At 42.6% G+C, this 19464-nt stretch overlaps 1 protein-coding gene across 4 annotated transcripts in view; it reads left to right on the plus strand.

Annotated features, from left to right (window-relative positions):
- The window catches only part of ARHGEF3 (Rho guanine nucleotide exchange factor 3), a 303880-nt gene that overhangs the window by 120298 nt on the left and 164118 nt on the right, over positions 1 to 19464 (plus strand). Inside the window, exon 1 of one of the 4 annotated variants that reach the window (XM_072785776.1) lies at positions 6837 to 6987. The exons of the other annotated variants lie outside the window; for them this stretch is intronic. Within the exon in view, the coding sequence (XP_072641877.1) occupies positions 6937 to 6987 (51 nt within the window). The 5' untranslated portion in view covers positions 6837 to 6936. Of the gene's footprint in view, positions 1 to 6836; positions 6988 to 19464 lie in introns of those variants that run through there. 4 annotated transcript variants of the gene reach the window in all.

Here is a 19464-nt window from a genome sequence, read left to right on the forward strand (position 1 = left end):
TTTATTATGGAAAATTTTAAACATATATAAAAATGGAAAGAACAGTATACTGACTCCCAATGTCCCCATCATTTTTGTTCTGCTTTTAAACACGTGTATCAGTTAGATTTCTATAGACCTCTCTACAACCCTGTGAGGGATAATGGAATCATGATTCCTGTTTTATAGATGAGGAAACCAAGGGTCAAGGAAGTTGAGGGAGTTACCAGGTCATTGAACTAGTAAATGCAGAGCCAGAGATCACAGAGCTACCATATCAATTTACTGTTCCTTATTCCAGCCAGCCAGTTGTTCCCAGAAATTATCCTTAAAGAGATATCTGGATTCAAAATAGTGACGAGAAACTATTTTCTAAAAAATGATTTCTGCTTTTTGTTATATATTTTTAACTCAGATACTTGAGCAAATTACTTTTTAAAATCCTCCTAAGTATTCAGGTATTAGGAATACCACCCCCTTTCATATTCAGATTTTCTTCTGCTTAATCAGTTTTGACAATATAACACCAAATAGTAATTCTCATTTCCAAGTAAAGAAGCTCTTTCGCTGGTAGATATCAGCTAATTAGTTTTTAAACCTTTCTTTTTCCTAAGAATTGGGCAGAGGTCAGCAACCCACTAGAGTTTCACTTTTAACTGACAGTGTAACAAAGAGGTCTTGACAGTCCTTTGAAAGAGCTGTACTCAGGGTGTCCCTGTTTCTGAGTAATAGATCGAATGAGCTTATTTGCCAGCGCCCTAGTCTGCTCCCTGTGCAAATGCTTCAGGCTGTCCTTGCTTGCGTTCATAAAGGAGGTGGAACTCTAGGGACCAGGCCCTTGGCTGCTTCACAGCGCACATCAGAAGGCAGCTTTCCTTATTTCTGATTCACTTTTTAAAATAACTGTTTGTGGGTTGGTTGCCAAAGTAATGTGAGGAATTTGATTATAAAAGTTCAGATTTGTTTAGAGAGGAAAAAAAAATACAGTGCTCAAGCTATTGCTCGTAACAAAACCAGCAAGATAAGCACTCGAGATTAGCCATGATTAGCAATCTTTTGAGACTTCCATGTTCAAGCCTCATTTATTTTTAGTTCTTGTGTTGAAACCATAGATGAAGACTTTCCTATTTATTCATTCTTGACCTTGGGCAGCCAGGTTTGCTCCCACATTCTTCTCATCATTTTGTAATCTTGTTGAGCTGGGATATTAAGCAGGGCTCCAGAAGAGAATCAACATTTTCAAATGGTCCAAGTCTCTTGAGTTAAACCGTCTCGCATCCAAGCAGCCCTGGCCTGGAACAGGTCTGGAGCGCCCCCTCCCCCATTTGTTGGTGATTCATAATGAAGGGGGGCAGCATAGTTGTTCAAGTTTTGCTTGGATTAATCACACTTCCAGCACTGAGGAGTGGATATGAAGACATTCGATAAGAGTGGATGACCACAAGTAACTCCCAGGCTCGAAATACTTAGAAGCTCTTTTTTTTTTTTTTTTTTAAGTTTTTTTGTTTTTTATTTATTTATGATAGTCACACAGAGAGAGAGAGAGAGAGGCAGAGACATAGGCAGAGGGAGAAGCAGGCTCCATGCACCGGGAGCCTGACGTGGGATTCGATCCCGGGTCTCCAGGATCGCGCCCCGGGCCAAAGGCAGGCGCTAAACCGCTGCCCCACCCAGGGATCCCTTAGAAGCTCTTTTTATTTCTCACTGACTTGCCATGCATTATGCCTTCCGGCCAACCTAGTAACACCAACGAGTGTTACTGTACCTCTCATCTCTGCCACAACATAAATTTTTGTTTTTTCTTAGTCTTACTTGAATTTGGCAATAGCACCCAAAATGGTAAGATCTGTGAAATAACGATTTTCTGATATTGGAACCTTGATTAAATCGATGTGCAGTATACTATGTTAATTTGGTCCCTGCTGCCCTCCTGTTTTCATGATTGTTTCGCCATCTAGTTTTCACTTCAGTTTGTGGAATTATTTTAAAATTTAAAAAATTTTAAAATGCATGTGGTCACCTGGGTGGCTCAGTCAGCTGAGCATGTGACTCTTGATTTCAGCTCAGGTCTTGATCTTAGGGTGGTGGGATCGAACCCCACATCAGTCTCCATGCTCAGCTGGGAGTCTGCTTGAGGATTCTCTCTCCCTCTCCCTTTGCCCTCCCCCAGTATGCTGTTTCTCTCACTCTTGAAAGAAAGAAAGAAAGAAAGAAAGAAAGAAAGAAAGAAAGAAAGAAAGAAAGAAAGTCAGGCATCAAATGGAATATGGTCAAAGACCCTGAAATTCCCAGCCAACGTTGAGCTTTTGTGAAATCTATGGCTTCTTAGGTACAAATCAGAAAGAGAATGCGGAACCAGAATTAAATTCAAATGGAGAAAATCACCGATAGTCACCAACTTTTAATGAAGTGATTCTACTGAAATATCACCATTTTGTTTTATGTAAATGAACTTATCACAACCCTGATGAATATGTTTCTTATGATACTTTGGTGAGAAAACTATTTAAAACTTCTCAACATAAAATACCATGAGATATATACAATAACAGCAAAGGAAACACATCCCTTTGAGTTTTAGGGTCATTAGGAAGCGTGTTGTGGTAACTTAGCTAGGTCTACATTTTAATATTAGTCTCTTTTGTGTATAATAAGAATTTGACAGCAATATGGTTATTTAACCAGATGTGGGAAAACAGGGGCCAGTTTTTGCATTATAGGTGCCTTAGGGGTATTTCCCCATTATAAATATATAATGATTCAGCTCTACACACTTAGAGAAAAATATTATACCCTGAGAACCCACGCCCCCAGAATTTCATAGTTGGTTTTTTTTTTTTCTTTTTCTTTTTTTTTTTTTTTTTGAGCATTTCACTCTGATCTATGTAGAATTTATTTTGGACAGTGTGAAGTAGGGCTTTAAAAGGAGGCTTTTCTTTCCAAGAAATGAATTATCCCACTTGTTAGCAATCCTTCTCTCCTCATGGTTTGCAGTCCAGCATTTGCCATATGTCAAATTCCAGAATATCCAGGGACAGGTTTCTGGCTATCTGTTCTAGGGTCTGTATGCATGTAGTAGGAGCTTGGAAATCAGCCCACCCAGGCTCCACTCCCAACCCTGCCACCTCTAGGCCTCTTGGGCAGGCTCCTGCCACCTGTTTGAGTCTCAGTTTTAAAAAATCTGTGCAGTAGAGATAACAGTGAGACTTATCTCAGGATGCCTAGGAAGGTCAAATGCAAAACTGCATGGCAACTTCTCCTATTGAAACATCAAAAATCTGCCATCACCATTTATGGTTTTAGTAATTATGGCTTTAGGATGTTTTATTATCTGCACACAGGTTCACTTTCATCATAAATTATGTTCTCAATGTTGGCAGAGTTAAGAATACGTAACTAAGAGATGACATCTCATGTGCATCTCTCATGTCTGCAGAAAGTTGACAGACCAGGGGGCAATGAATTCAGGTACTTCCATACCGTGGGATGCTCTGCAGTACAGGTCTAATATGGGTATGATGTGGAAAGATGCTCTGAATGTTAAGTGAAAAAAGCAAGTGGTAGAATAATGTTACTCTTCCATTTTTGAAAAATGTAAGTAAAATATAAAATGTTGTACATAGCAACTTGTGTGTGTTTAGACAGAAGGAAATGTCTAGATGATTTGCCAAACTGGTGGCCCTTGGATCAAATCCAGTCAGCAACTGTGTTTTGCGTGGCCTGTATAGCACTTTTTAAACTGATGGATTCATTGCCAGCATTTAAACGTTGTGAGATTTTATATATAACCTGGAATTTCCAGCTTCTCTTGAGAAACTGGAATGTCTGGTGACCCTGGGCCAGTAGTCCCTTGGGACCTCTGTTAGTTGGAACTGACTGAGGGCCCCCCTGAGAGCCCACCCAGGCTTTTCCTTCAGGTACCTGACTCCTGGCCCTGAAAACATTTGGGTTTATAACCCTTTTATCTACAGCTGGCTTTGACATGGGTGCCTCTGGCAAAAGGGACTGGGATGGAGAAAAAAGCAGGGCCTTTGGGAAGACTCACTTTTTACACTATATATTTCTGTATGTTTTGAATGTATTATAGTGACACCATGTTACTTTTAAAAGTTTAAAAATCAGTAGAAAACCATATTTGAATACTTGGTAGTATCCTAGGTGCTATGTAGAGAAAACCCACATTCTAGTTCCTTTATAAAGTTCCATTATGAAGCTAAAAATAAACTTGAACTCTGCATGGCAGGAGCCTCTTATTATTGAAATGTTCCTTCAAGATGTCCTCTGCGTGGGCCAATTTCATTACTGGAGTTCTTGCTTCTGGTCAAAGCAGGGATAGCCGGAGATGGCCATGCCCTGCTCTTCCCTTCCTTTTCTCCAGCCAGGCCACCTGCTGGTTCTCCTGCCCAACCTCCCTCCTTCACTGCTACCTGCCCTGGGACCCAGTCAAGTTTCACCTCTTCCACGAAGTGCTGCAGCCCACGGGTTTCGGTTCTTCTTTCTCGTTCAGTGTCAGCAACCAGAAGTCAGGCTTAATCATTCTTGGATTAGTTGATGTGACTATGCCCTCCCTCCCCCAGAAAAGAAAGAAAGTCTAGAGTGCCCTGATCATTTTACATTTTCCTTTGGACCCTCCTTGGGGGTGATCCCAGCCTTGGCTCTTGGGGCCCATTCAGTGGCTTGTTTGAAAACCCTCCAGGAGACGAGTGGCTGGGCTTATGGGAACTTCCATTGGTCCTCAGGAGATTGACATTCTTCACTAGCTGAAAAGTCTCCAGGGCTGGCTAATCTCAGTTTATTGATAGGCCTCTATGAATTCAGACCCCTTTCTGTGCAGGAGGCTGGGGGAGAGGCATTTTTTAAGGAATGCCTTCCATCTCTCCCCAACCAGCTGCCACCTACCCCAGGTTTGCTCTGTGGGGAGTCAGGTTCTTGGAAATAGAGGATCCTAAAGATGAGCTGAAACCCACCTTTAGTAAGCTCTGTTTTTTGACAAACATCACTGCGTGTTTCCTGAGTACCAGACCTGGTAGGTACCACATGTGGGCTTTGAGGTGACCCAGATGGTTGCTTGAAAGTGCTTAGCCTTTTCATGGTGATTTCACTTCCTTCTTTCTCCAGATAGGACCCTTTAAGCTCTTTGAAGCAAGACCCGTGTCTGTCTGTCGGAGCAGTGCTTTCAAAGCATTTGCTTTTCTTCCAGAGTGTCCTGTTGGCCTGTACTCCCTTGCTACTGCCCTTGCCAATTCTCCTGCCTAGAAAACCCCCCAGAGTTCTACCCATGTGTCTCTTGCTCTAAGAAGCCTTCCCAGACTCTGTTCCCATAAAAAATAATGCATTTGCCAGGCTCAGTTATTTCTTGCCCCCTCAGTACTTTGTTGTAGATCCTGGCAGCACTTAATTTGTTCTCAGGTCACCAGTGGTTCACCTTTGTACTCCCAGAGCCTGGTGCCTCCTTCTGTAATGTCTGTGGAGTACAGGGCGCTCTTCAGAGGCCATATGTTAGAGGCCAGGTCACTGCCTGGAGAGAATGGGGAGAGCCTGCTTTCTTGTATGCCCTAGAGCCCAGTCTTAGCTGGAAGCTTGTTCTTTCTTTGCTGGGTCCCCCACTTTACTCAGGGCTCAGACAAGTAGAGGTTCTTAAAAATCTGCATTTTTAAGACAACCTTGGGAGACTTTTGCCTCAATCTTGGCAGCTAGAAGTTGCAAATCAAATACTACTCCATTAGAAAACTAAAATAATAATAATAATAATAATTGAAAGCTGCACTGGAATTATGTCTCCGTGGATTTGAGATCCACTGTTACCATGCAAGGAGGGTGAGGGGGTTGAATTATTTGTGGAGGGGTTTGAACAGGGCATGTTTTTGTTTGTTTGTTTTGTTTTGTTTTGTTCTTTTCCCTGAAACCTGGTAGGTGTCTGTGAGACAATCTGTGTCACCCAAGGGATCTGGGTTTTGTAAAAGGCAGGCAACCCGGGCAAGGTGTTCATTCTGGTGAGATCCCATTTTGTGAAATGAGAAATGCCAGCCCTGAGTTATTTCCATAATCACTCTGAGAAGAGCTTTAAGGCCTTCCGTGATCCATGTCAAAGGCTGAAAGGGAGGGCACCTGGGTGGCTCAGTGGTTGAACATCTGACTTTGGCTCAGGTCATGATCCTGGGGTCTTGGGATCGAATGCCGCATCAGGCTCCCTACAGGGAGTCTGCTTCTCCATCTGCTGTGTTTCTGCCTTTTTTTCTGTCCCTCTCATGAATAGATAGATTTAAAAAAAAAAAAAAAAAAAAAAAAAAGCAGAGAGGGAGGTTTCCAGAAGCAGCTATTTTGAAGGGGGCTCTGAAGAGAAGATTTGCCTAAGAAAAAAAGAAACGGATGGGTGTGGTGTTTACCACCACTCTCATTTATTGAGTTGAATTTGGGATTCAGTGACAGCTCTGTGTCCCGGGCAGGGCAGCTGGCTCTTGGGTTAAGTTCAAGTGGACTATTGATTCTGCTCTGAACACACAAAGTTCTCCCAGTGTCCCTTCTCTCTCTGTCTCCTGCTGATGTTTGGGTTTAGGTCTACAAAGCTCCAGACGCCAGGCCTGATGTCCTAGCAGAGAACTCTTTAGAGCTGCTGGAGTGCTGGGCATGGCTTTAGGTGGGGACCCAGTGAGCATTGTTTGTTTCTTACCAGCTGGGGATTGCCAGCCAGACACTGAATTTCTGGTGTGCTTTTAAATGCTCAAAGACACAGTGCTCTGAAAAAGCAGCAGCCGGCGAGGAAACCGCTGGAGGTGGGGAGCTCTTGGCTGGTGTGGTCTCAGCTTCTGACACTTATAACTGATGGCCCCCTGTCACTTCCTGTCATGCAGCCCAAGTGGCGGGGAGGAGTTCCTTCAGGGAAACCATGCTCTGCTCAGCTCAGAGAATCCCGTCTGCAGGGCTCCGTCGCAATTAGGGGCGGGGGACTCTGCGTGGATGAGGCCAGAGCGCCCCATGGTTTGGTGCTGCTTCTTTGTCAGGGCTCAGGTAAGCTCCCTGTGGCAGAGCCAGGGATGAATGGGCTCCCAGCTTCCACCCATGCCTGGCTGGGCGGTGCCAGGAGCTGGGGTGCAGGAGGGCGAAGCTGTCTTTCACCTCCCAAGACAAATGGGCAGGGAGGGGCTTTACAAACACCTGGAATGATGGAGGAGGACTTCTGTCTGCTTCACGTGAATCAGAAAAAAAGCTGTGTGGTTGTGTTTAAGACCACAATGGTTGCTTGGTTGGAGATGGTGAGTTAAGCGAGCGTCTAGCTGTCAGTGCTTCCTTTAGCATCTGTGATTGGAGGAGAGAGTGTGTGTGCGTGTGTGAGGGGGGTGTCTTTCACTCTTTGTTCCACGATGCTACTGTTTTAATTTTCATAAGAGATCTGTTTTCAATTAAATGGGGAAAAAAAGAGGGGAAAAAAGGATGCATCTGCCGTCTGGCGTTTCTTTGTTTGGGGCGGGGGGCGTTTACAAAGTCACAAAGTAGATTTCCAAGATCTTTTCTTCTCCTTTGAGTTGAAAGATGGCTGAAATCAATTCTGGAAATTCATTCTGCTTGGAACAACTTTTTTGTAGGTTTCCTCATCGTGAATCTTGTGAATGTGTTCATCATTGAGAAGATGAAGTCAGATATTAGGGGACATCCAGACTCACTGGTGTTTTCATTAAGAGTGTTGGTGCTTAGTTTGGTTATGTCTGAAAGAATGGCTGGAAATGTTACATTTCTATGGGCTGAAGAATGATTAGGAGGCCTGAAGGTGACTCCCTCTGTCCTTTTTGTTTGTGGGTGGGTATTAAAGCTTTGGATAAACCACCACTATTTTCCAAAGAAAGTGTCCACTGCTTTTTCTACTCCTCTCACTGGAATTCTGAGGCTGGTTTTTGTAATGCTAACTCCAACTCTCATACATGACCATTCTAGACATACATTTTAAATCTTTTTGTGTGATTTGGGTGGTTTTACGGTCTTTCTCCTTTCCCATCTGACTCATCCATCTGTTTGCTCACCTGATAAAGAATCATTTTTGAGCCTTTGAGATACAGAAATTGACATTTAAAATGACTTACTACAATTTAGTGATAGTTAATGCAACATAAATAAAAAATAATATAATACTAGCCAACATTTGTTAGATACCTTTTTTAAGATTTATTTATTTATTTATTCATGATAGACACAGAGAGAGAGAGAGGCAGAGACACAGGCAGAGGGAGAAACAGGCTCCATGCCAGGAGCCCGACGCAGGACTCGATCCCAGTACTCCAGGATTGCGCCCCGGGCCAAAGGCAGGCGCCAAACCGCTGAGCCACCCAGGGATCCCCCTGTTAGGTACTTTTCACATTAGTAAGCACTTTACTCCCATTAGCTCATGAAATTCCTACAACACTATAGAATTGACTATTATTAGTATCTCTAATTTTAGATGGTAAAACTCCGATTTTGAGAAGATAAATAATTTGCCCAAGGTCACCTAGCTGGGGAGCAGTGGATCAGGCTTCAAACTCAGGCAGAATGGATCCAGAAATGACATTCTTAGCTATTAGGTGCTGCATGAGGATTTCAATGATGGGACCCTTTCTACATCATCTGCAGCATCTTCAATAACACTTTGCTTTCCTATCCTTTGGCAAGTCAGCCTGTTTTGGTGGATGTTTGCTGTGGTCCAATTAGCAGCTACCAAAGGGGCATCTAGACAAATTACTACCTTCTCTGGACTTAGCTTCCCTACCTGTCAAATGGAAGTTTCTCTAAACTCATTTTAGTTCTGATACAAATCTAAGGTGTGCAAATATCTTGTACAAAAAGTCAAAAATAGGTCTCACATATTTCCTATTTCAAAGCTAAATGAGTGCACTTAAACATACATTTCCCAAGGAACTGGAACTCACAATGTAATTGGCTGGGTGGCTGTTGACCTTTATTTTGCTCTTGAAAATATTACTGACTAAATATTTATTTCTCGGTTTGAGAGTTTTCAGGGAAAGGATCTGGAGGAATGGGGACTGGGTGTGGGAGGTCAATTGGTAAATGGTAGAGAAAAGGAGGATACAAACTCTTTAAAGATCTCATAAATCCATCTTCTGAGATTTGGCCAAGGTAGTTCTGTATCAGTGGAGAAATGGTAGAGTGTAATGATTAAGGGCATGGGTTTTAGGACTACTCAGATGTAGGTTCCAACTTTGCCTCTTATTAGCCATGTGATCCTAGGCATATTACCAAATATCTCTTAGTCTGTCTTTTGCTCTGCAAAATGGTGATAATAAAGAACATCTACTATATAGGACTGTCATAAGGAATAAATGAAATGACCCACAGTAGTGCCTCACACAGAGCCAGAACTCAGCAAATGTGATCCATGTCCTAGGTCTTATTGACTGTAGAATGTTGGTGGGCACCAGAGACATGAATCCTGAGTGCATATTTATATACAGAGATGACCAGGGTTCGATTTTGTTGAGGGAAGGAAGCATATTCCACGGAAGGTCAATACTTTATTTTAAAGCCCCAATTCCAGCCATGTTTTTACAGCTTGGCCAGGATGCCAAGTAGTAGCCACGAAAAGGGAAGTTGATTCAAACCAGATTCTATAAAGGCCTTTCTTGATAGAACACTCAGAGGTATGACTCGGAGAGGGCGAGGTCAGGGTGGTGACCCCCAGTGTCCACCGAGACAGAAACAATGGGTGACTGTAGGACCTAAATATAGACCATGTGGATGTCACTTAGGGAAACCAGTTCCCGATGCTGACCAGGGTGGGCGAGTCTCTTGGGAAGAGCTCAGGAAGCAACCCCTGTGTGCCAATCCTTGCTCTGTCAGCCCTCTTTTTCTGGATAATTTTGTCCATATTCTAGCTTCTCCACATCTGTTGAGCATTTGCCTCTGATTGGCAGCCTTGTTTATGTCCCCATCTGTTCCTTCCCAAGTTTTACTTACAGCGTTTACCACCTCTCTTCCTTGTTTCTTGCAGACCACGCCCAGGCCTTGCCAGAAACTCCAGGTGCTCTTGCCATAAGATAGGATAGTTGGTGACTGGGAGTCAGGAGTTTGGGTTCAGGTCTTGGTTTTGCAGTCAACTGTGGGCAATGCTGAACCTCACTGGGTACCAGATTCTCCAATGGAAATATCACTCTTAAGAACCTGGATCCTGGAGGTTGACTATCTGGGTCTAAATCCTCATTGTGACTTGACCTTGGGCAGATTCTTTACCTCCCTGGGCCTCATTAACCTCACCTGCAAAATGGAGATCGTAGTAATATCTGCCTCAGTTACCACTAGGAGTTTATAAAATAATACCGTGAAACCCTTAAAACAGTGCATCTTGTTTCAGCGCTCAAAAATGCTAATTATGATTGGGCCTGGATGGCTAAGCATCTGACTCTTGGTTTGGCTCAGGTCGTGGTCTCAGGGTCATGAGATTGAGCTCCATGTCTGGCTCTGCACTCAGCACAATGTCTACTTATGGCCCTCTCTTCTTCTGCACCACTCCCTCTAAAATAAAAAAAAATGCTAGCTATGATTACGGTTGTGATTGTAGAAAAATGAGACTTGAGCTGGGCCCGTGTTTCCTAAACTTCAGTTATATTTCTCATTTCCACATCCCATTTGTATTGTTATTTTTCACTTACTGGTTATTTTTTAGTTGTCTAGTTATTTATTATTTTTTATTCAGGCTCATGCTAAGTGGGAATACCTTTGCAGTCATTAAATGTTATAATATGTTTCCCAAAATACATTGTAATAAATACATCCAGGTCTACTGCATGTGGTCTGAAATGATATTGTATCTCCCCAGGCCAATTCCTGCACTTTGGGGAACCACAGCACCAGTGGCTCTGAGCATCTGAGACCCAGCTAGTTGCCTGCTACTGGTGTTCACAATGCTAATCCCACCAAAATGAACAGTCAGCCCATCCTTTCACTCACCAGGCTGTGCCTGAGAACCAGCTTTGTGTCTGTCTCTGTGCCAGGTGCCAAGATACCCTAATGATGGCTCTCTGTAGCCTTTTCTATCTTCTTTGAATGGGACATTACCAGCCCTGAGAAAATGGAGTAGAGAGAGACATGAAATAATCTAGCTGCTGCAATCTCTCCTTAATGAGAAGTAAGAGAAGCCAAGAAATCTCTGCCTGAAATCTCTGGATGTGGGTCAAGATCTCAGCTTTTGCTGACTAGCAACCACCTCAGCTCAGTGGCAAACAACAACAGGCACGTGTTCTTATGTTCAGAGCTGTGCAGGCTGATGGGGGCGATCTGTCCCATTTGGGTTCATTAGCTACGCATGTTTGTTCTTCCCTGGTGGAGGTCAGAAGGTCCCAGAGGAGCAAGCAGAGACATAGGATGTCCCTTAAGGCCTAGGCTCAGAATTGATACACTGACTTTTCCGCCCGTATCATCAGCCAGAGCAAGTGACAGTACAAAACCATGGATGTCAGGAGAGAGCATAAAAGTTTGCTGAAGGATCCAGCAAACTTAATCCACTACAGAGATCCTCACTATTTACTCATTCAGCCCACAGTTATGTGGAGCATGCTGCCATGTTGGGGGAAGATAAATAGAGTCATAATAAATGACGAAGATAATGAGGACGTCTAGCCCAAGGTCTGGCATGGTGTAGGTCCTAAACAAATACCTAATGAATGAGTATCTGTAGTACCTGGAGTGCTGGCTAGCAAAGAGTGTTTCATGTAGGTTATCGCCTTTTATTCTCCAATCCCTGGTTGGGCAGGTGCAATCATCCCAGGTCAAACAAGTAGATGCCATTTTGGCCTGTTAAATGCTTACAGTCTTCTGATGTGAGGGATGTGAAGATGCAGTAGCAGGGAGAAGCTATACGCAAAGAGATCCTCCCTGATATGGGGAAAGAGGCAACCTTTGCACCAAAAAGGCTCTGCCTCAGATCCCTCATACACTTATTCCATTACACTTTGTACACTGCCTTGGGTGCTAACGCTTTTTAAGATTTATTTATTCATGAGGGAGAGAGAGAGAGAGAGAGAGAGAGAGAGAGGGAGGGAGGAGCAGGCTTCTCACAAGGAGCCGGATGTGGGACTCGATTTTGGATTCTGGGATCAGGCGCTCAATCGCTGAGCCACCCAGGCATCCCTTGGGTGCTAACTCTTTAAGCACCCATCACATACTAGGAATTTAGCATGATACCTGGCCTATCATAGTTTCTCTAAGTCCCTAGCCCTCTGCTTTTTAGAGGTCCCATACATTTTTTAATATTCTCTTCAGAAAACCACACAGAGATGTGAAAATTTCTGTGCAGGCCCATGGCCCCAGGTGAAGAACTGTGCCACAGATATTCATTCCTGCCCCTTTCCCCCTCTCTTTCCTTCTCTCTCTTAAGAATGTCATCCATGGGAAAAGACATTTTTCTGTATTTGTATGCCAGTGTCAGGCTCAGGGTCTGGCTCCTATCAATGGCCAGCCTAATGAGTGTTTTTTTTTTTAAGTGTGTGAGAGAATGAAGATGAAAGGGTTAGTAATATCTTGTTTGCATATGGATGGGATCATAAAACTTTTGGAATGGATGAGATAGGAAAGCTTATATTATCCAACCCCTTTATTTTATTTAAATATCTATTACTGAGGGCAGCCCGGGTGGCTCAGCGGTTTAGCACCGCCTTCGGCCCAGGGTGTGATCCTGGAGTCCCAGGATCAAGTCCCAGGTCAGGTTCCCTGCATAGAGCCTGCTTCTCCCTCTATCTGTGTCTCTGCCCCCCCCCCCTCTCTGTCTCTCATGAATAAATAAATAAAATCTTTAAAAATAAAAAAATCTATTACTGAAATATAGTTGACCTACAATTATATTAGTTTCAGGTGTACAACATACTGATATGACAATTCTATTCATTACTCAGTGCTCATCATGATAATCGTAGTCACCATCTGTCAACATACAAACATGTTACAAGATTATTGACTATTATTGATATTCCCTAGGCTGTACTTTTCATCTTAATGTAGAGCTGGAAGTTTGTACTTCTTAATCCCCTTCACCTATTTTGCTTATCGCCACCACCCCACCTCTGGCAACCATCAGTTTGTTCTCTGTATTTAAGAGGCTGTTTGTTTTATTTTGTTTTTCAGATCCTGCATATAAGTGAAGTCATATGGTATTTGTTTTTCTCTGTCTGGTTTATTTCACTTAGCATAATACTCTCTAGCTCCATCCAGGTTGTTGCAACTAGCAAGATTTCATTCTTTTTTTTTTTTGGCTGAGTAATATTCCAGAGTGTGTGTGTGTGTGTGTGTGTACACCACATCTTTCTTTATTCATTCATCTATTCCTGGATACTTGAGCTGCTCCCATAGCTTAGCTATTGTAAATAATGCTACTATAAATATGGGCGTGCATATCTCTTTTTGAATTAGTGTTTTCCTTTTCTTTGGCAATCCCTTTATTTTATAGATGATAAAACTGAGACCCAGAGAGGTTAGTTCACTTGCCCAAAGGCACACAGTTAATAATAGTAGTAGTAATAATAATGAATTAATGTTTTCCTCCAAGCAAATAACTTATGCTCAAATACAATGAGGTCTCCTTCTCTCAGTGCCTGATTAGAAAACAGTGTCATTCTGATCTATCAGATCTATATATCATGTTGCAAAACTTGAGTGTTCTTGACTTTCATATCCAAAGTCAAAGACAAGGATGACAGAAACATATATACCATTGTCTCCACTGTAGAGTCACTGTGGTATGAGCCCTTTAGGGCAGACTCCTTGTCATCTCTTTCTCTGGTTTACCCATCCCACTCCATCACTCAGTCATCACCCAGAACTATGTGTACAGACTGCTGAGAATGCAAGAAGGTTGAGTCTAAGACAGAGACATTTGTCAAGCCAAGGGGCCAGGCCAAATCAAGGGTGGAAGGTGGATTAGGGTCGGTACAGGGGAGGAATGTGTTCCTATGGAGTCCTGGAAATCTTATTTGGAGCCATTCTTCTATTCTTAGGTTTGAAGGCACTTTGTTCTCTGTTGTATTGTTTTAACATCCACCAGGAAATCAGTCCCTGCTCGGGGTCAGCGATGCCACTGGTTCCTGCCTGTGGCCGCCCAGGTGGGAAGTGCACTGGTTTGTTTTAGGGCTGATCATTCGTCATCGGGACCATCGTACCCTTTCTTTCTTTGTTGCCCACCCTGTCTGCATGGGGTGGGGAAGGGTGAGGAGGAAGAAGAGTCTGATGAATCTGTTTTTCTTTATAGCAATAATGACTACATTTAATACAAAGAAAAAAATGCTAAAATCCAAGTCTCAACAGAGCACTGTGCCCTCTGGAGCATTGTTCTCCCAGAGAAATAGAACATTAAGTCACATGCTTAATTTAAAATTTCCTAATAGTCACATTGAAAGAGAGAAAAAGAAAGAGGTGAAATTTATTGTCATAATTTATCTAGCCCAGTATATTCAAATATTAGCATTTTAACATGTTATCCCATATAAAAATTAAGAAGACATTTTCCATTCTCTTTTTCACATGGAGTCTTTGAAATTCAGTGTGTGTTATCCACTTAGAGCACATCTTAGTTCAGACTGGACACATTCCAAGTGCTCACTACCCACATGTGGCTCATGGGAGCCATTGGGCATTGTGGATCTAGAGCAGATTGTCCAGTAGAACTTTTTATGATGATGGTATCTGCAGTGTCTCCTACGAGACTGTTAGGCACAGATGGCTCTGAAGCGCTGCAAATGTAGCTAGTACAGCTAAGGAGCGAAGTTTTAAATTTTATCCAATGTTAATGAATTAAAATTAAACCTAAACAGCCATATATACCTAGTGGCTATCATATATGGACAGTACAGCTCTAAAGATTTGACCTTGTTAGAGAACTATCAACTTAAACTTAAGGTAGAATTTTTTATCTACTGCATTGGCAGAGATTAAAACATTGGAGAACACTGTTTGGTGAGGGTAACAGAACCTTACGTGCCTGGCCAGTGGGAGAGTAAATTAGAAACAGTTTTTATGGAGAACAGTTTGGCCATATTTATCAAATTTCTAGTATATATGCCCTTGGGTCCAGCAGCTGTATTCTAGACGTTAATGTTACAGTGTCTATTATATGTGTGGACTGGTTTATGTAGGAGAATATTTGCTGCAGCAAAAGATCAAAAAGCACACATATACCATGTCAGTGGGGGACTAGATAAATAAGTTATGTTACATTTGAAAAATGTAATTGGCAGCTGTTGAAAAAACAAGGCCAATGTTTATTTGATGACATGGAAGGCTGTGTAAGATATGGCCTGAAGCAAGTGTAGAGCATTGTATATAGTATGTTACCATTTAGGTAAAATAAATGATTTGCTTATTTATGTCTAGAGCAGCTCTGGAAGCTGGCAGAAGGTGCCTATCACAGTGTTGCCTCCTGGGAGAAGAAGGGAGAAGCTGGGGTGGGAGAGAGGTCTACTTTTCATGGTAGAGTATATCTTTTTGGAATTTAATCTCATGTACTTGAATTACCTAGCCAAAAAATAAGACACAAGAAGAGGAAACTCTAAGAGAAGGGTGAATCACAGAAGGCTTCCTAGGGGAGATTGTCTTTGGATTGACTTTTAAGAGATGCATAGGAGTCCATATAGCAGGAGGAAGGCTTTGGCTCAGAGACACAAACAAACAGGACAGGTTCAAGCATCTGTGTGTACCTAATGGTGGGCAGAGTACTCAGTAAATGAAACAGGGTGAAAGTAGAGTCTGGACAGGCATTGGAATGGCCAAATGGGAAGGATTTTGTGAGCAGAGTTTGGACCACAGGCAGCCTTTGACAGTTTGAAGAAAGCAGGAAATGATGTAATTGAGTTTGTGCGAAAGACAACTTTTGGCAAAGTGGAGAATGATTTGAAATAGTGATTCCCAAAGTGTGATCCATGGAACCCTATGAGTCTTATCCCCAAGACCTAGAAATGAAATACATCACTACAAAAGAGATTTTCTTTATATGTATCTACCAAAATAACAATCACAGTGGCTTGATTGCAGAAACAGGTATGTGAATCAGCTTCTGTTATGCAGCCAGACAGTAAAGACAGCTGTAAAATTATAAAGCAATGCTGCTTTTCTCACTGTGTTTTGTTTTTGAAGATATAGCCAATTTTCATTAAAATGTGTTTGTTTTTTTGAGTAGACACCACACCCATTGTGGAACCAAATGTGGGGCTTGAACTCATGACTCTGAGATCAAGACCTGAGCTGAGATCAAGACTTGGATGCTTAACTGACTGAGCCATCCTAATATTCATTAAAATATATTAATTAGAGTAAAAAGTAATACACTACATTTTAAAAGAATAGTTTCTTTTAATGTCTCAATTTTTTTTCTAGTACTGTAAATATTGATAGACATAACTCTCATAAACAAAAGTTCCTCAGGGCCTTCAATAATTTTTAAAAGTGCAGAGGCATCCTGAAACCAAAAATTCTGAGAGCCACACTGGTTGGATCAAAGTAAACCATAGGAAAACAAACATCCTATCCAAATGTGAATCAGGTAAGAGGTGTGAGTGAGCAGTGCCAGAGCTGATATGAATGTTTCACATCTGGGAGCAAAGAAATGGTCCGGGCAGGTATGTGTGAAAGAGGGAGCTTGCTTGATGGATTGGTTTTGACTGACAGGGCTGTTGGTTCAAGTCCTGTCCTCCACTTCTGTACGAATAGATACTGCTGCTGTGCTGTTATACACATCCATGCACGGGGTTGCCAAGTGCCCAGCACATGCAGGAGTTACTCTGGAGTCCCTGCAAGTGGAATGCTGGGCAGTGAGACATGCACATCTTTAGCTTGCCTGGAAGCTGTCAAGTTATCCAGTCTGTGAGCCTCCCTCCATCCTTATGTGAGTCCCCAACCCTTCATGCTGTCAGATTTATTGATTTTGCCAATCTGATGGGTGGGAAATGGCCTCTTATTTTAACCCCAAGCCCACCATGAGTCCTTTGCTTCCTCACCTTGGAGCATAAATTACTCAAATCTGATTTTTAGATGATTCAAGTAGAGTCTTTCCTTCAAGGAAACACATTACTGTGTGCGAATGTGTGAACACAGAGGCAGGTTTGTACTCTGGTTTCTGGATAAGGAAAGAATAAACAATTAGGGACCCCCCCTTTATTTTAGATAGAAATTACCCAGTCCACCCCTCCTGCTCTTGTGCTGTTTGCTGTAATTTGGAACGAGGTGGATCTGCCCTGAAGGAGGAGAAATTGAGCTTTTCTGCACTGCCTGGCCTGGTGTTTGAGGTAAAGCCCAAATCTGAGACGTTAAGCCAAGACCTGAGGTTTTGTATAAGCAAGTGGAGTGTGGGGTGAAGCGTCGTCTTTCAACCGCTCACATGTCCTCACCCAACTCAGGCCTCCCTGTGGTCCAGAAGCCAGGGCCTACTTCTCTAGCCTGTGACCTATTCAGGTGCACAGGGTCCTTCCTGCACTCAGAAGGGCCACATGTGTGGTTTCATGCTCTGCTGTAGCTGACCTCAAACTCAGTAATTTTTGGATTTCAAAGAGTCCTACATTTTCATTTTTTTCTGACTTCTGCAGATTATATAGCCAGCTGTGCCTGAAGCATCTTTATGTCTGTCAGATTAAAAAGGGTGTGGGGTGAGGGATACAGCAACATGGGTCACAATGTTCTCACTCTCTGCAGGGCCTGACCCCGCTGTGACCCCACTAAAGCTCTTTTGGGTAATATATACATTTCCTCATTTCATACATTTTCTTTCTTTTACTTCTCTCTCTCTTTCCACATATACACACCCAGAGTCATATAAATATACATATATGCTATCAGTCCTCACCATTCACAAATTCCATATTTACCCACTTGCTAAAATGTACTTGTAACCTCCAAACCAATACCCAGAGCACTTTTGCGGTCATTCAGGGACATGAATAGAGTAGCAAAAAATTTGAATGACTCGACCCACATGTTCTCACCTGGGGTCAGTCATGGCAACCTTTTGCCTTGTTCCTTCTCAGCTACTACAAACAAGTGTCTTTTTCGTGGTCTATTTAGTACCATGTTTTTCACATTTTTGTACTACTGTTGATGTCGTTATTTTTCTGAGTGTAGCAGTGAAGTGCTGTGTAAGCGCAGGATGGCTGTTCTGTGCCTTAGAACATACATGCTGTCAGGTTTATAACTTCAGGTACAGGGATCCCTGGGTGGCGCAGCGGTTTGGCGCCTGCCTTTGGCCCAGGGCGCGATCCTGGAGACCCGGGATCGAATCCCACATCGGGCTCCCGGTGCATGGAGCCTGCTTCTCCCTCTGCCTGTTGTGTCTCTGCCTCTCTCTCTCTCTCTGTATGACTATCATAAATAAATAAAAAAAAAGTTTAAAAAAAAATAACTTCAGGTACAAGTTATAGTGCTGTTGGCTGTGAGTTCAACTTCAATGAATCCACAATATATATTAAAAAGAGTGACTTTTTCAAGATTTTATTTATTTATTCATGAGAGACACAGAGAGAGAGAGGCAGAGACATAGGCAGAGGGAGAAGCAGGCTCTCTGTGGGGAGCCCGATGCGGGACTCAATCCTAGGACCCCAGGATCACAACCTGAGCCCAAGGCAGATGCTCAACCACTGAGCCATCAGGTGCCCCTGAAGAAGGGGTCTTTAACTAGAAATATACATAAAGCAAGATTATGTCTTGGCTGGTTGACAAAAGTATTGTGACCAGAGGCTTGCAGAAACTTAGCCCTGTGTTCACTTACTCACCATTCAAGGAGACTTTATAGAACATAACAACTGCAAATAGCCAGCATGGACTATTTATGTATGTATCTTTGTCTTTTCCTTTTCCGTCCTCTCCCTTGCTCACTCTCCTCCCCCCTTTTTTTTGCCTGTCTTTTAATCTCTTGAATTTTCTGTTCTCTTTCACTGATCATTGGTCCTGCTGGCATTAGCCTTGGGTCCTCAAGATGTGCCCAGGAAAGGTACCTCTGTCCATTCACTAGATAGCCATTTGTGGGTCACCTTCTTTCTGCAATTCCCTAGGCTATGCTGGGGTCTGCACACAGACCTTATGTTTCAAAAATATTGCTTGCAGATAGGATTGTAATCCATGATTTTGAGGCAAATTGAGAGTCTCCCATGTACGTCTGGAAAATGTTTCCCACTCGGCCCTCTCCCTGGCCACATGTTGTTATACATCCAATGTTAGAAGGAGACTTTAGAGGTCACCTGGCCCAAAGCTCTTGTTTCACAGATAATGAAACTGAGATCCAGGGAGGGAAAGTGAAATGCCTGAGGTCGCAGAGCTAGTTGGATGACCTTAACAACTAGAAAACAACTAGCTACAAATTATTCCTCGTTCGCTTTATTTTACTATATGTATCAAATATCTTTATGAGAAAGATAGCATTAGTTGTCATCTGGCAGCTTCTGATAAAAAATTTATAAAACGGATTTCTGCAAATTGTGTATGTCTTTTTTTTTTAAGATTTATTTATTTATTCATGAGAGACACACACAGAGA

The sequence above is a fragment of the Canis lupus genome, chromosome 19, assembly GCF_048164855.1.
Source record: "Canis lupus baileyi chromosome 19, mCanLup2.hap1, whole genome shotgun sequence".
NCBI classification, from domain to species: domain Eukaryota; kingdom Metazoa; phylum Chordata; class Mammalia; order Carnivora; family Canidae; genus Canis; species Canis lupus.